Below are 18481 nucleotides of genomic sequence, written 5' to 3' on the forward strand. Positions count from 1 at the left end.
CTCTGACCTGCCAATGGGATTGCTGCTGTTTTTGTGTGCCGCTTCTATTTGAAGAGACATATTATTGCAACAAGATCAAATGAGATGAGATGGTGATGTTGCTGGGAAATTAAAGGCTGTCTGCGGTGATTTATTAGCAATTTGGGCCAATGGAGAAGTGGGGAGAGGGTGGAATGTTGCTTAGCATTTTAAAGACTTGGGGTGGGGAACAATGGAATTAATCTTATTGAATTTCTCATCTTTCATCCCCTCTGCACTCTTAGCAAAATAATGTGTGTCATGAGAAATGAACATTTTAAAGGAAGGGGGCTAGAAGGTAGGAAAGATGGCCTAAATAGAGCTTAATATTTTGAGATGTTTTAATTGGGATCTGTTCAAGTGCATGGATTAGATTATCCATTCCTCTACCTTTAGCCCTAATTTAGACTACAGCCACTTACCTGGGAGTGAGCCCCATTGAACTCAATGGGACCTACTTCTGATTCTATGCTAATATGATACAAAATTGTGCCCTATAGGTTAGTGCCCACAGGAGCCAACTCCTAGAGGCTGAAGGGCCCCCCCCAATAAAATATCTGACCCTCCCCCAAAGTTGATGAGCATTGCCATTCAAATGGTGTGTGTGCACTGCATCATGTGATCAATTATGCAGGAAGGGGCTTACCTGCCCCTCCCCCCAATATTTCATTCAACTTGGCAACCCTGTTTTTGTCCCTTAGTATTTTAAGTACCTAGCAACAATCTTAGTGCGGCTTGTCTATACATGTGGATGGTGTCTATAGAGGTTTAAATCACCAGTAGGGAATTTCAGACCCAGGGACCTCATATGGCCCTCCAGCCCTCTCAATCTGGCCCTTGGGACTCTCAACAGACCATAATAACTCTCACACTACATCCGTCACCATCCAGGCCAAAACCCCTCTAGGAGGACTTTTGCCTAGCTAGAGTGTGTCTTAAAACGAAGATAATGCCTTTTGCCTGCCTGAATAGAGAGACTGGGATGTTTGTAGAAACCTCTAACATTCACATGGCTGGAAATTAGCCTACTAGGAATGGGCTAAATCCATTGCTCTGCAAAACTTTGCCTCTGGCCCTTCCAGCAATGGTCTATGGTCCCAGGAGACTATCTGCAAGCAAATGGGGCCCTAGAGATGAAAAAAAAAATTCCCTACCACTGATTTAGATTAATGCACGGGGCTAGATGCAGAGCCAACAGGTATGACTCATTTTCCTAGATTACAACATGTAAAGTTTGAACTAGGAAACCAGATCCTATTCGAACAAGTCTGCACAATTTTATATATGACAATGGTTTATTAACATGGCACCAGCACAAAGTCCTGGCCACTGCTCGTACAAAGAGTTAACAGTCGCTTTTAATGTTGAAGAAGCATCAAACCATCACTGGCTTCCATTTCAGAAACTCTCTTATTTTGGATCTTAAGGACTTCAAATTATCACTCTCAAATTAGCTTGCTGCACAAATTAAAGTAATTTACCAAAAACAAAACAAAAAGTTCCTAAGCATTATACAACTAAATATACCACTTAAAGACATGCTTGGGGGCAGAAAGTTTCCCTCCAACCTAATTAAGTTTCAAGTTTCAATTTGAAAAAGAAAATAGGAAAAGCCTTAAAACATGGAAATTCTTTGTCATCCCTGTTTGTGGTTTCTGCAGTCACAATGCAAAATACACAGCCAAGTTTGAGCTCTTGAGTCTTTGCCATTTTATATGTAACATAATTCAATAACGAAAGGCTCAAAGCATGCACTCCACAATCAACGATCAAAAAATGCCCTACAAACAATAGTTCCTCAGGAGTTTTTGACAAAGGCAGGAAGGGGTCAACATGCTATAGAGGTTTGCTGTTTGGAATGATAACGTAATGACTTCTATCTCTCCAAAGAGCATTGGCTAAGAGCCATACGTGGCACCAGAGGGGGCGACAACTCATCTTGGAGAAAGCAGACAGTCTGGTGATAGTCAATAGCATACAAAGCCTTTCCCCCACCTGAAAGCCTTTGTAAAACCATCAGATACTTTTGACTTGCCATTTAAGAATCCCTCAAGAGGTAAGAGATATTGTCTATGGCAAGATCCAGCCTATTTTGTTCATGAGTGAGCATGTGTTACACAGTTCCTGCCCTGAGCTACGTGCACTCAAATCTCATTTGTTCGACGAAACACAACCATGCTTTATTGGATACACAACTGCAGCTGTGGAACTGCATTTCCCAGTGTTTGGGGGAAGAAATAATAACAGTTCTGCTCCCTCCCACCATGGGTTTAAATGCTGAAGGTGCAGTCCTGCTATCGGTTTGGCACAATTCCACAAATTCCTAGGCACAGGATTTCAGCCTTGGTATAGATTTGGTATGGCTTTTATCTACCACATGAATGAGCACTGAATCGATTAAAAAAAAAATCATAACCACGCGGGAGTAAATATTTGACATAATGTCTTCCTGCCAGTATTGTGTTTGGTTTTGCTGGAAGAGTTTTTGACAGTGGGCGGTTAATTAAATTAAACATCTCCTTTACTGAGGGATTGTCTATGTTCCATCTCTAAATTGATTGCCATCCACAAACAAAACAAAAGTCACCCAGGAAGGCATTTTCCGCATTTATAGTACAGTATATTCTTTTCCCATGTAGCCTATCCAAGCCTCATACTGAACATATTTCAGGAGTAATGGAAGACGTGTCTGTCTTGCTGTGTGGGTACTCTATACCAGAACAGGGAGTGGTATGGTCAGAGATAGGCAAGGACTGCTTTTCAACTCTTGCAGACATTTGTGGGAATCATTTATTTTATTTTTTTATTTGCATTTTCACTCTTTCTGATACAGTGGAAATATACTGATGCAATGTGTGGATGAGCTCTATGGACCGTAGAACACATTCACGTATCCCAATAAGCCATACATACATACACCATGGCTTTCTGTGAATGTACAGCATGCTAGTTAATGCTGGTGATTCAACTCCATCCTTTGGCTCCTGGAGCCAGTAGCAACTAACCACGGACTTTGGCTTACTGCAACATGCAAACCAGTGCTCGCACTTTGGTGAAGGGGAAGAGTTTTGCTTTGGACTTTCGAATTGCAGATTGGGATAAACGAGTGCTGGTTTGCACATCGAGGCTCTCAGTTTGTTGTGTGCAGCTCCAGAAAGGATGGAGTAAAACAGGGGTGATTTAGCAGAGGTTTGGCATGCTGCTCATCCATGGTAGGTCATTTCTTTATGGCTCACCATGATGTGCAAACAGTATTTTCTCCCCTTCTCATGATTGCAATTCAAGTAAAATTAGTTGCTTTTAAGATTGTTCCAAGTACATGCAATCCTAAATTAAAGCAATGTAACCAAGCAGAGTAAACAAGTTCTGCTGATCAAAACAAACAAACAAACAAACAAACACCCATTGTCTTGTGGGAAAACATATCGGAAAGGATGGGAAAGCTGTAACGAAACTTGAGAACAATTCTTCTAAGCTATTCTATCTTCTCAACTTTGTTCATGACTTTTTTAGGATGAAGAAAGAGGACATATGGCATGGCAATAACTACCCCTTTTTGTTACTCTTGTGACACTTACAAGGTTGGAGCAATATTAATGCACCAAGCAAGGAACTGAATGAAGCCAAAGTCAGTCTTGACTCCCACCCTTTTGGTTGTAAACGTGCTCAAGTAATTAATTTATGCCTTCTGAGCTGAGTAGCTGCTTGTACTTCACTCTGAATGTTCCCAACAAATCCTCATGGAATGTACTAATTAGCATTTTTTCCCTTCTGGGAACAGCAGAAAGGCTAATGTATTGCTGGGGTGGAAAGGACGGGTCTGAATATAGGCAAAACAGAAGTATTTAAAACGTTTCCACGAGTGATACAGCAACACAGACAAGAATTTAGAAAGAAAGAAAGAAAGAAAGAAAGAAAGAAAGAAAGAAAGAAAGAAAGAAAGAAAGAAAGAAAGAAAGAAAGTTCTCTTAGAAGGTAGAACAGTAGAAAACAAAATAATCAAACTGTCAGGATATACGATGGGAGACTCTTGCTCTAAACAATGCCCTTTCTAGGTAGACATATCTCCCAGGAATGTAACACAGCAAAGCCCACCTGCCCAAACATGATGACCAAAGCATGGAGGGGGCACACCTTGGAAGAAAAGAGGGAGATGGAAATATTGGGAAGGAGTAGAAATAAGATCAGCTGGAGGAAGCGGATGGAGTGTGTTGTTTTTTGCTTTGTTTTAAAAATTGTAGCATTGATGGGGAGCATTCTTCCTAACCCAGGACTTTGGGGACGGCAGGATCTGGAGCTAAATGTGCCCCTCATGCACACATTGGTTTCCGTTTTACTTTTCCCATAAAAGTCAATGAACTAGTATTTACTGGATGGATCTGTATGGAGAAAGGGAGAGGGCCTGCCAATTACAAGGACCATAGCTATAGGAATTCATACCTACAACAAATCACACATGTTCTCTGCTTACATGTATGGCCATAGCTAAAGAACATTTTGAAAACCTAGAGGTACACAGGGCTGTCTGTAGGCCCGGGCTGAGTGGCACAAGGCGCCAGGGTGCCTGCTGCCACTCTAGGCAGGAGTCTCACTGATTCTCCTTCATAGAGGAAGCTCAATGGCTGCGCGCCACCACGACGTCCTGGAGCGGCCCCTGGAGGGAGGTGCGAAGGAGGGGCCGGTCCAGGGCGGGAGGCCAAGCAGCCCCCTCTGCGGGAGGTGGGCTCTGCTCCCAGGCCAGCCCTGCAAGGTGGTGCGTGCCGTCCAGACTCCGCCATCCTCCATCTCCGCCCCTCAGCCGCGCGCTACTGCCACCGTGGGGGGGGGGGCGCCAGAGGATTCTTGCACCACAGCACTGGATACCCTTAAGACGTATGGTACTGGAGGTACACCATGTCGTAAGGATCTGTAAGCAAAGAATAGTTGATTTAAGCAATCTGCAAGGTTCATGTGAACCTGGCCAAATACCAAGCCAAGAACGCTACCAAATGGGGGAAATTATTTTGTTGGCAAATAGGTCAAAGTCAACTAGATCCTTGGTTCTAAAAAGTCAATCCATTCACCTTCCTGAAGAACAAGACATCGTTTTCTTCATCTAACATAACTTTCTGTTTCTAGCTGTATGTTCATGTCCTTTTTACACTGAGAACTACCGGTAGTTTTGCAATAGCTAGGCTCCTAATATGATTGTTGTTGGTTTACAAAGTTCGCCTTCAGTATAAGGGTGATCAGTTCTGTCCTGAACTCAGTTCCTTTCTACCTAGGCCACAGAATAACTCTCCACCTCTCTCCCCTGTGTGGTGGTCACCAGGTTCTTTCGCCCATCCTTGCTATAGGTATTGGCACTGGTTCCATTGGGTGTCATCCATCAATGGCAGCTTCACCACTGACTTCGCTGGAATGCAGATCATCCCCATTATCTTCAAATCTTCTTGCTTTGATTTGTCTCTATTGTCTCAGATCAGCCCACCTGAACAAACAAAGGGCAATTTGCATTCACTGGTTTCCCTGATTAGCTTCCTGCATTGCTTGAAAGTTTGCATTGTGTTTGCCTTTTCTGAGTGTTACTTCAATCATTGTTGTTGTTGTTTAGTCATTTAGTCGTGTCCGACTCTTCGTGACCCCATGGACCATAGCACGCCAGGCACTCCTGTCTTCCACTGCATCCCGCAGTTTGGTCAAACTCATATTCGTAGCTTCGAGAACACTGTCCAACCATCTTGTCCTCTGTCGTCCCCTTCTCCTAGTGCCCTCAATCTTTCCCAACATCAAGGTCTTTTCCAAGGATTCTTCTCTTCTCATGAGGTGGCCAAAGTATTGGAGCCTCAGCTTCACGATCTGTCCTTCCAGTGAGCACTCAGGGCTGATTTCCTGAAGAATGGATAGGTTTGATCTTCTTGCAGTCCATGGGACTCTCAAGAGTCTCCTCCAGCACTTCAATCATTATCTCTTAACTTATTCCGTGCCCATCAGTGTTGTTATGTATTAGTGTATATAGTTTTCCCTCAGGTCCTCAGGTCCTTGACAGTTGTTTTAGGAGGGAACTTTGAATTATGTTTGATACATTGTTTGAGCCAGCCTCTATAAAAGCAGGCCAGCTCGGCAATGCAGTGAGTTCTGTTCCAGCTTCCAAATAAAGAGCTGCTTTTGAAGAATCGCTGTGTCGCCTACCCACTATTTTACAAGTGTTATTCTTCCCAGAAAGATAATACAGTGTGCTTATGCAATACTAAAATCCCAAATTAAAAGAAAAATTGAAATTGAGAAGACAAAAAGAGGGAGGGGAAACCCAAGCTACATTATGTTATGATATGACACTCTACAGGTTAAAAGCTCACATGATTCAGAAGATGAAAACTGAATACCAAGCGGAGACATTAAAAAAAACACACGACTTAAGTAGTAAAGCCAGATGTTTAACCAAAGGCATGAAGGAACCAACCACATCTGGATTGTTATTATTACGGTATTATTATTTGCCAGGAAACTTAATAATAAGAACAGAAAGATCAGCATTGCTTCCCACATTAGGAGAAATATAATAATCTGTTTGAACCTTTGCAAAGTTTCTGCTGTGAAAAGAGTCTCCTTATGCATGCATACTTATACAGCTTATCTTTATATATTTATGTAGATTAGCTCTTCTGTAAACTTTCAATACATGCATAGATTTTTCAAGCTCTATAAACAAGAATAAAATTACAGAGACAGATAAGTGTGTGCAGAGACCAGTAATGCACATTTAAAACTCTACCAAGGGCAATCCTAGCCATGTCTACTCAAAAGCAAGTCGTACTCCGTTAAATAACCCTTAAAAGTGGTATATACTCTATGCATAAGCAACACAACCTGGCGTATATGTGATGAATCATACTGGGTTGCACAGAACTGCAGCTAGGGCAAATGGCGGACCCTTATGTCCTCTCATAGAATCAAAAGCTGGAAGTGACCAGTAAGGTCATCTAGTCCAACCCCCGCAATGCAGGAGTCTTTTGCCCAATGTGGGGCTCAAATCCGTGACCCTCTTAAGAATCTCAGGATCTACCGATTGAACTATCCCATACTGATACAGATTATACTCATGATATTAATAAGATTTAACAGAAGTTCAGTTATTAGGTGATTTTAATTTAATTTATTTTTACATTTATATATCCTACCTTTCCTCCAAGGTGGCGGGCATCCTTCTCTCTCACCTGCCCCACTCCAACCTCCATTTTATCTTCACAACAGCCCTGTGAGATAGTTTAGGCTGAGAGACAGTGGGTGGATCTAGACATGTCAATGAAGCGATTCAGTTTAACGTGTTGTAAACTCATACAGGGAAATCCAGTAGAGAAAGATGGGACTCCACAGCTCTATCTGATGTCACAGTGTTATATCACATATACAACACATACAAAATGCTTTTTCTCTACCAATCGAGCGGAGTCCGGTGTCTGGCCCTAGGTCACCCAGTGAACTTCTTGTCTGAGTGGGGATATGACCCCCGATTTCTTAGATCCTTCTCTGACACTAATGACTACACCACACTGTGCTCTGTGGTTGCCAATACATTTCCATCGCAAACCTTTCAGCTGAAAAATGTATTCACCCATTAAACGTCTGTGAACCTGAGAAATTTCAAAGCCCACTGCATGCTTGTATTGTCATCAGAATTATTAAACAGACTACCTTCTTCACTGACTAGAAACCATTAATTTAGAAGCAGCTAATTTCACCTTGCTTAAACCATTAGAGAGAAAGAGAGAGCTTAACAACTGCCCTCTTTAAAACAATTATCTCATTGCTTTTGTCAGTGAGTAACTGTGGGTTTCTGGAAGGCACTGGAAGGCAATTCCAGCATCTGCACTAACTTTCGCATTAGATGTGGTCTTAACAATCCCATTTCCCCCCCATTCCCAGCTAGTCAATTTTCTTTCAAACTCTCCACTCATACTAGCTCAAGGAATTACCAAGGAAAAAACCCTCAACATGTGTGTTTAATCATGAAACACATATGGATGCACTCATATGAGTCACTATTACCCCCAATTAAAGCGACTATCATTACCAGGCAGTAATTTGGTCCCACTCCCAACAATGACAGAAGACATTCCTAATTATGAGATGCTTTTTTAGATCCTTTGCAGTCTGCTTGTTTTAAAAGTGTGTAAATATCACCTATTTTCAAAGGGAAAATGGAAAACAAATGCCTTGATTCCTGTAATTTGTGCAGCTCTGATCATCGGTCTTTCGCAGCTGCTGCACTCGTTTCATGTCTATCCGAATAAGAAGGGTTATAGGGTTGCCAGACTCGATTGTGGACAGAACTTCTGTGCCTTTAATTGCCCTGCTCTCTTTTGAGTCTGGAAACCTTAAAGAGAAACCAGCAGGCCCTTTGTTTAATTTCCAAGCAAAGGGTCTGCTGGTTTCTCTTTAAAATTTCCAGACTCAAAAGAGAGCAGGGCAATTAAAGGCACAGAAGTCCTGTCCACTATTGAGTCTGGCAACCCTAGTTACATACAAAGTCTAGCCATAGCTATCCATGCTCTGCTAGTGGCCCATTTAGACTACGCTAATGGGACTGCCCTTGAGGATTGCCCAAAATTTTCAAGATTGCTGCTGTTGATACAATTTTAACTGGAATGGGATGGTGAGAGCATATCTCACCAGTTTTGCTGGCTGCTGGTTCACAACTAAGCCTGGTTCAAAGTGCTGATGTTCACATATAAAGTCGTCTCTGGCTAAGGGCCAAACTAGGACCCTGTATTCCATGGTTTTGAAGAAGTGTTGCCATATTTCAAAAAGTTGAGGTGTTTTTTTTTAAAAAAAACCAACAACAACACCCCACTGAATTCTGAAAATTCCGCCTCTATGCTATTTTCGATGGATGAATCCCAATATGTCTGGGACATTCCGGGCCTATCGGAGCCCTACTCTTGTCTCCATACAGTACACTGTTAACAGAGGTCAACCAAACAAGCTGCCTTACATTTGGGCCTCAAGTGGCACAATTGGTTTGTGCATCTGGCTGGTATCCAGAAGGCTGGTGGTTCGAGTCCACCCAGGGAAGGCTGTGGGTAGGATTCCTTTATTCCAGGGGATTGGACTAGATGACCCTCAGTGTCCCTTCAAACTCTACAATTCTATGATTCTAAGGCAGACTACCAGTCCCTCTAGCTCAGTATTGTCTATTCCAATCTGTGTCTATACCAGGATTTCAGACAGGGGACATTCCTAGCCCTACCTGGAAATGTCAGGATTTGAACCTGGAAGCTTTTGTATGCAAGGCTGATGTTCTACCACCGAGCTTTTGTCCTCTTACCTGCATCTACAAAACTTTAAAATGGGATGTCGGTCCTCCACTGTTGTGTTTTCAGCAACCAATATTCTATTTAGCTATCACGGCTGGCAGGACCCATGTAAGTAGAATACAGATGAAGGATAGCTTTAGGACTAAGTCTGAGTGTATAGAACTGACAGAAAGCATGATAGCTTGATAGGTTAGGTGGGACTTACAGCACTCCCACTTTTTGAGGCACCGGCAACCTTCGCCTTCCTCTAAAAAAAAAAACCCATATGGCTCAAGTCTATGGTTTAGAAAATTTGCTGGTGCTGCCACAAAACCTATCCAGTCTGTGTCAGCAAAAGTAATATCCACAAAATATCACCAGATACTTTTCAAATGATGCCAAAATTAGTCATCGCGGCTACCTTGGAGCCATGATTGTAATATAATGGAGGAAACCGAAAGTGTTGAATGACTTAGTTCCAGCGTTCAGAGCTATTTCAAGATCCTGTAAATGTGAGAGTGGTAATGGATGTTTTCAGTGCCAGAAAGTGCATCCATTTCTTCCTAATATACCAATATATTTCTCAGTGAAGTTTAGATTTACTTAGATTTGCTAACACTTTATACCCAACTACATTTGCTGTTTTCCTTTCATGCTATCAAGAAAAATAACTGTATTTACCTTGGTTAATGCAGCCACTCCAGAACTGCGCTACTATGTCTAAGTGTAAAAGCCAGGTGTGTATCTCACACCCACCATGAACCAGACCCTCTATGAGATACCCATCAGGCAGAGGCCTAGTTCAAATTAATCCCCCTCCCACTTTTTTGAGGGTCAAGAATAACATGAACCAGGCCCCTTGCATGCTTGTTGTTTAGTCGTTTAGTCGTGTCCGACTCTTTGTGCTTAGGTGTACATGATTGTAGGCAGGCTGCTTCGCTTTGGGGGCTGTGTGGCAGCAGGGGGCGGGGGCTTTACAGTGTTCCTCCATCACATGGTAGTGCTGCTTAAGATTGAGTGTATACATACTGTGTGTATGAAAGAAACACCTTTTTAACATGCTGATGAAGAAACAGTGTTGTAGCAAAAGTTTTTGTGGTAAAAACTAAACACAATTACCCACAGAATCAAGTCAGATGCTGACATGCAGTTCTGCACATAGCTGCCCTGTGTGGTGAGCCAGAAGGGTTACAGACCACCAGAGAGTGTCTCCCTGGGACAGGAGTAGCCAATGCGGTGCCCTCCAATTGTCCATGGAGTACAGCTCCCATCATCCTTGACCCATAGCTGCCAAGTCTCCCGTATTCCCCAGGAAACCCCCGTTTTTCCAGCTGTCCCCAGCCAATAAAATGGATTTTTTTGTTTTTTTCCTGGTTTATTCTGGTGCGGCGGCCATTTTGGAACTGGGAGGAGCATGCTCAGAAGCGACTTTTGATGCTGCTCTGCCCATTTCCAAAATGGCTGCAGCGCGACTTCTGGTGCGGCGGCCATTTTGGAACTGGGCACAGCAGCTACTTCCGGTCCGGTCCCTTATTTTTCAGAGAGGAACTTGGCAGGTATGTCCTTGACCATGCTGGCTGGAGCTGATGAGAGTTGTACGCCAACAAAACATCTGAAGGGCACCATGCTGGCTACACCTAGCCAAGGAAGAAAGCATCTCAAGGTACTGGAACTGGAGTAACAGGCTTGCCACTGATTTCTTTGCCAGGAAGAGGCTATAAAGCAGGGGTCAGCAAACAGGGATGTACCCAGGATCAAAATTAGGGGGGGGGCAAGCCATGGTCGTTCAGGTTGTGACATTTCAGCATGGAAAAGGCGAATGAAACCATTTTATGAAAATTATATATACCATGTTTCTCTGAATATAAGACACCGTCTTATATTTATTTTCCTCAATAAGTCTATGGCTTATTTTCGGGGGGGGGTGTCTTATGGCAATTCCCGCCTACAATAAGCAGAGCAAAAAAACGCCTGACCACGCACTATGATGTACTCTTAAAGCAAACAATTTAGGCTACCACAAACAATAATACAAACGCCTCCCTCTAGAACAGAGAAATAGCCACAGATCGCAGCAAACTGCACCAACTGCTGCCCCGGGAACAGAACACAATTATTAGACGCAGTAACGGCTCCCATTAGGGAGCTAAGGACCTTCATGTGCTCACCCCCCCCCCACCAGCAAATCAAAACAATGGCAATGAACAAACGTTGTACAGCAAATACCGGTAGGAAGGAGAAACTCGGGCTATGATTTAGAGCAGGGGTGGCCAACTTCCAGGAGACTGTGATCTACTCATAGAGTTATAAACTGCAGGTGATCTACCCCGTTTTAGTGGGGTTCAGTGGGCTTTTTTTAGAGAGGGGAAATGACCTGTTCAATCACCCATTTTATTGGGGTACAAGGTTAAAACTTCAGTTTGGGGGAGCCGCCTAACTTTCAGGGGCAAGGGGATTACTTGCTCACCAAAATATCACTGCAAAAACTCCATTCTTCATTCCACGGAACAGGATAAAATGCAGGGAGGGGAGAGGGGGTGGGGCCAGGTGCTCTTAGAAAAAAGCAAAGGAAAAGGAGCCCGCAATCTAGCCAAGAGCGATGGGAGAAAGATAAGGGTCGGGGGAAGAGATGGAGGGGAGGGTCAGAAGGGAAGGAATGAGAAAGGGAACAGGTGGGGGGAAATTAGATTGGAAGGCCAAAAAAAGGACGATAGAGCGAAAGAGGGAAAGACTAAGAGAGGCTAGAAATCAAAGCAGGGGGGACTTCGGAAGGATTAAGATCAGATTTAAAGATAAGGAGTGAATGAGAGGGTGGAGGGAAAGAAGCGAGGAGGAGTGTGTACCTTGTTGCAGGGGAAAAAATATTAGCCTCCTCGATTCATCACTTTATAACCATTTAATTTATTTTTTGCTTCTGGGGGGGGACAGCTGCCCCCCGCCCCTCGCTGGGTTCACCCATGTCAGCAAACTTTTTCAGCAGGGGGCCAGTCCTCTGTCCTTCAGACCTTGTGGGGGGCCAGACTATTTTGGGGGGGTGAATAACCCAGAGATGCATTTTAAATAAAAGGACACATTCTACTCATGTAAAAACACGCTGATTTCTGGACCGTCCGCGGGCCAGATTTAGAAGGCGATTGGGCCTACCCATGCTGTTTAGGCTGGGACTTTGTTTAGGCAACAGTAGTCTATATTATGCCTGTCCAGTTCTGACACTCAACTTCTCTGAATTCTCAGCTCTGATCTTCTGCTTGACTCCTGTTTCCTGACCTCTACTCAGTGGCCAACTATGCCTCAACCCTGATGATTTTTGGCCCCATGTCTCCTCCTGCTCCTCCCCTCCCCTGGAAACATCAAAGTAATGTCTGACATGGTGTCAACATGCTATACCCCATCCCCTCATGCTACACTGGATGCTGCTTGCAGGGGTAGGGACACTCACAGTGTAGTGACATGCCGTCATGTCTTTTATAATAGCACAGGTTCTTGAGGGGAATGAGAAGTGCAGGAGAAGCAAGGCTGCTGCTTTGGTGGCAGAAACATGTCCCAAACTATATCTAGTTCCAACCTTAGTTGGATACAAACCTGAATCTTTACTTTACAGTACTTGCGTGTGTTGATTTCCAGTAAGTCGTTAAGTGGCAACTTCCCAACTTTAACACCAGCCAGGAATACAGCCCATTTACTGTACGAAATGAGTGCATTTTATCTTTTTGGCACTAGGCTATTTGACCTAGTTCAGGATATTATTTTACCACAGTTTGGAACATATAAGGTCTCCGTCTGATTAGGGTGGCAATTGTGACTGATTAAGTCAGCATTGGCAACAAAACAAATGAGAAACACAAGCCTGGGGACTCTCAGATTGACAGGAAAGGGAGAGGCAGACGTCCCAATCTTTAGATCGTGGATATGGTTTATTTTGGACAAGAACCATTGTGATCTGATCTCAGTTCTCATCTTATCAGAGTGGGAACAGGAAGGGATCACTTTATGGCTTATTGTTACTGTGAAGAAATGCAATGCAAAGTCAAGCCTCCAAAATAATCAGGGCCTTCCTGGACGTTTTTCAGATATTAAATGCGGGTACAAACAAACATGGTAGTGTGCTTATTAAGAAATATGTTAATGCCATGATCAAGGTGACATAAAGTCTGACAGAAAATGAACCCCAACTGTGTCACATATTCGTCACTATTCATATCAGTGGCCTTAGCTTTCACTGCTCTAAGGAAAATTAGGTTACTATGGATTACCACTGATAAATTATTTTTGCAGTCCCACAAAGTTTTCTAGAGCACAGACTTATGTATATGCACTTTACTTTATTCAAATCCACTGGGTGGAGGCTACCTACAGCCGTATCAGTAACAGATCATCATCAGTGCACAGTCATGTAGTAATAAGGCAACTTTTACCTCTTTTCTACTTTGCCACACTTCAGATTGCTAACAAAAGGAAATACCCACCAGCTCATGGCTAGATGCTACAGATAACAGGGAGTTTTGTGTGTACAGTGGTGCCTCGACTTACGATTTAATCCATTCCAAAGGCACCTTCGTAAGTCGAAAAATCCGTAAGTCGAAAAACGCCATTGGAAATGCAATTTCCCATAGGAATGCATTGAAACCAAAAAAAATCGTAAGCCGAAGCAACCCTATCTAAAAATTCGTAAGTCGAAAAAATCCCTATCTAAAACCGCTGTGTTTCCCCCCCCCCCCCGGGATGTCGAGACATTCGTAAGCGTGCGGCCACTACCCCCATTCGTAAGTCAAAAAAATTGGTTGTCAAGTCATTCGTAAGTCGAGGTACCACTGTACTATGGTAAGCCCCTATGGCAAATGGTCATTTTGGTTGACACACTGTAGAGGCTAATCACAAAACATTGTAACCACTTAGAATTGTAACCATTTAGCAAACAATAATTAACAAACAGCATATCTGTCAGATAGATACTCCCTCTACACAGTTCATGAGACAATTGTGTTATATCTTGAGAGGATATCCCATAATGCATAGAAATGTCACAACAGATACCGTGTTTCTCCGAAAATAAGCCACACCCCGAAAATAAGCCATAGTGATAGGCAGTTTAACCTTGTAGGTTAAACTGTACCATACTTAATAAAAAAAAATAAGACATCCCCTGAAAATAAGCCACCGCGGGGTTTTTTTTGAGGAGAAATAAATACAGTATAAGACGGTGTCTTATTTTTGGAGAAACACGGTAGTACAGTATGTTCCAAATTCAACAGTTTATGGAGATTGACTTAACTTTCTATAAGCATTGTGCTTGTCACTAGGTTTACTAGCAACATTATTTTTAAAAGGCCATCATTTAGCATTTTGACCAGATATTTATAGCCAGGTGAGTTGTTTCTCAGACTGAACATCTGTAACGAACATCTGTAATGAAGATGCATAACTATAGATAGCACTGGCCAGATTCCATACAACAGTATGGACCTACAGATGTTGGTGGCGCCAACTCACATCAGTCCCAGCCAGCATAATCAGTGGTCAGGGTAGATGGGACTTGCAGTCAAACCTCAAACCTCTGGAGGGCCACATATTAGCCACCTCTATGGTAAGACATAAGCCATGGTTTACTGTACATCACATGAGGAACCTCATGCCCAGGGACCAAATATGCCACACCATGCCTCACTATCCAGCCATCAGGACTCTGCCCAGGCCATACCCCACTCATACTCTGCACCCTCCTCTGGTGGTTTTACTAGGATGATGTGTGAACTGGGCCACTGTGAACAATCTACAAAGGAAAGTAGAGTGGATAGGAATACAATAATGAAAGTTCTACAAAAACAAACAATTATTCGTGGTTGTTTTTTAAAAATAATATATAATGCAGACGTTAAACTTCTCACTCTGAGAAATAGTTCTAATAAAACAATAGGCCACAATGGAACAAAGACTTGACCATTGATTGAGGCCACTCACATTGAGAATGAGTCGATAGTTTTGAAGATTAGAGCTATGTTTGACATCATACAAGGCAGGCAAAGCCAATATTCTGCTCTATTTCTTTTGAAACATTTAATGTTATGGTTTTGAATACAAAATCTTACCTTCTGGTAACTTGGACGAAGTCTGAACAGAGTTGGGATCTATGTCCTCTTCAGATGTGTAATGATAAAGAGTCTGGGGCTGTTTTAAGGATATCCTGTTGTTGTCTTCTTCCAGTGCAATGGGAGATTGTTGTGTTGGATTGAACTTGACCTTGGGGAACTTAATTTCCTCATGGTTCTCCTGCAAAGAGTTTAGCCCATGCGTTTGAGTCATATTGGACTCTTGTAAGACCAACAACCTGTTTTCTTTCTGCTTGTTGTCTTTCTTCATGTTTAGCTTGATTTTGAAGCGGGCATTTTCTTCTTGTTCATTCCTCTCCCTGTTGGCTGGCTTTCTCCTCTCCACATCTGCCATATTTCTGGGCCTCTCAGTTGTAACCGCAGCTTGTTCCTTTCTAATGCGGTTTGCAATGGTTGTGGGATGATGCCTTTGCTGTCCTTTGGGGGTTGATACCGTGCTTCTCGTATAAATCCCTTCCTCACTCTTTTCAGTGGTGCGACTAGTTTCAGGATAGTGCAGAACACGAGCAATTGTGGTCGTGGGTGGCAAAGCTTCCGTCCTTGAAGCAGGATGAGTTAATGACGGAGGAGTAACACTGCTGCTTGCAAGGTAATCGTAATCCTCTTGGCCCATGCTCTCTTGCTCTGTATGAGCCGAAAAACTGTAGAACTTTTTAGGTGGCTCCACCTGAGTGGTGTCACCTTCTGGTGCCTCCTGGTCATAACTGTAGGAATCATCATAGTGCCGCTCTGGTTCGGTGTCTCCGGTATCCGATGGGCTCTGAGGGTTTAATGTGGATTCATTACAGTCTGGGAGCAGGTAGCACATGAGATCCCCTCCAGAATTGGGGCAGTGGCAAACCTTGCACGGAGGCATGTGGAACGTGTGTCCCGCCGCATATTTCTGCTCTTCGTGGAGGCAGCCGATTCTCCCACACTGAGGGCACCCATCCGCGGGCAGCACAGCATCGATGCAGTTGGGCGGAAGGTCTGGACAGAGCATAAACTGGCAGCTGATTTTGCCACCCCCTTTGGGACAGGAGCACTCTGTGCTTCCAAAGTCGACATAGTAAGACTGCCCTTCGGGGACCTTGCCGTTGATGAAACCGACATTCACACAGTCATAGTACTGATAGCCTTCACAGGTGCAGCCATGCTGGAGACAAGAGGCGCAGCACTCGTCTGGCTCAAGCACTTCCTCAATGCAATTTTCCAGCGGCTTACACTCCACACCTGTGCAATCCTTCTGTGCTTTGGAGATGCCAATCCAAATAAGCACCAAGAGGACTGTGTTCAGCAAGCATAAATGTAGCACTCGGTGCCTATCCATAATCTTCCAAAACAAGTGCGGCAAAAATCCAGCCGTTTATTGGATTCGTTCTTTCTTTCTCTCTCTCTCACACACACGTGTTTTCCCCCTTTGGAATTTCTGCTCACTCAGCTCCTGGTCAGAAATATTTCCCTGGATTCTGCTTTGCAACTAGAGCCTAGGTTTATGAAAGAGAACTTTGTTAAAGGCTATACTCTGCACATATCCTGTTAGACATTAGAGATAGTTTTAAAATGGGATAAAATTCCAACATCTGGAAAGCTACAAGTAAAATTAATCATAATATCATCCAAGCACTATAGACACCCAACTCCAAGATGCATGTTTTTCATTTCTCTCTGTCTTTTGCCTCCCCTCTACCCTTTTTTTAAAAAAAGAAAGAAACAAGTGGCCTTTTTATCTATTCATAAAATATACACATAGTAAAATAAAAAGCAGTATTTTGTACTTTTGAAAACATTTGGTATGTATTTTTTATCTTTTTTATTTTATTTATTTTAGAAGCCTTGGTTTTTAAAAGAATAATAGTTGGCAGACAAATATACAGTTTTTTCTTCTTCAGATTTAACTTTCCTATATTTGATCATGGAATGTATTTATAGTGTCTGTAATTTTGCTTTTGTATACTGTATTTTACTTTGTGGAAACTGCCTTGTGTGTGAAGGGTTTTGCCCTGGAAGGCTGCCTGTGTGTTTGTGTGTGTGTGTCTATTTGAAGCAGTTTCTCAAGTCGATACACGCACACATTAAATTTCAAATTAAACTTCAGATGGGGCATTAAACTTCAAATGGGGGAGGGGTGAACATACTATATTTTGATCCCTTTGGAGTCTGAATTTGACCATCAAAATGGTCTCAAGTTTGGCAATTCTGGCATGAGTCCTTGTCCCTGATCCAAACTAACTTGATGGCAACAACTGCTCACAGCTGGACCTTCACTAGGCCCTAAATGCTGCGAGAAACATGAACCAGAAGGCCCTAGAGACACCAGGAGGCACAGAAAATGTAGAGAATCCGGGAATCTGACCAGCCATTTCCCCATGATTTATTGGGGCCCTAACCCCAACTGTGTACAGTATGCCCCTCACCAACATAGTCATTGTCACCGATACTATTATGATGGAAGAAAATATAAGAGGAGTCCCTCAGGCCCATCATTCTTATATTAATTGACAACGAAGCCCTTAACAACTTGGGTTCCAGGATACCTTAAGGATTCCTTAGTTCCCTGTTAGTAGCGCCCCCCCCCCAATGGCACAGACATGCAACTCATATCCACCAGGAAGCATGCATTCATTATTATGGGTCCAGTGCTGAGGAACTTCTTCCTGGCTGAGTTAAGATAGACCACCTCTTAGTTGAACTTCTGGAACTTGGTGGAGACCTTTGTATTTCAAAAGGCATATCAAGCAAGTTTTTATGATTTATTTTAACTGATTTTTATCTATATTGCATCTTTTGCAAACATACTGTACACTGCTTATAGAGTATGGAATTAAGCTGCATATTGACTGTGGAAATGAAATAAATAATAATTTTCCCAGTGGCCTCACTGAGAGCACAGTGAACTCCAGTCCTAGAAAGGGATGATTGTAGTGTGTGAGGTGGGTTGCCACTGCTGCACTGGAGCTCAACAGGAATGGTATTAAGTGGAGAAATGCAAAGATGTGAAAGCATCCGACACGACCAACCCACTGTACCCGGGAAGACGATACAGGAATGGTACCCCACTTCCCATACCACACCTGTAATAGGTTCACCCCAAAAATGATG

The 18481-nt window shown here is 43.0% G+C and overlaps 1 protein-coding gene across 1 annotated transcript in view; it reads right to left on the bottom strand.

The window, feature by feature from the left end:
• FBLN2 (fibulin 2) overlaps window positions 1–17863 on the bottom strand; it is a 101906-nt gene extending 84043 nt beyond the window's left edge. The window contains 3 exon segments of the mRNA XM_060271030.1: window positions 15380–16828; window positions 16831–16866; window positions 17797–17863. Of these exon segments, the coding sequence (XP_060127013.1) occupies window positions 15380–16828; window positions 16831–16866; window positions 17797–17863 (1552 nt within the window).
• Between the last annotated feature and the right edge of the window lie 618 nt (window positions 17864–18481).

Source organism: Zootoca vivipara, chromosome 2 (genome assembly GCF_963506605.1).
Source record: "Zootoca vivipara chromosome 2, rZooViv1.1, whole genome shotgun sequence".
Classification (NCBI taxonomy): domain Eukaryota; kingdom Metazoa; phylum Chordata; class Lepidosauria; order Squamata; family Lacertidae; genus Zootoca; species Zootoca vivipara.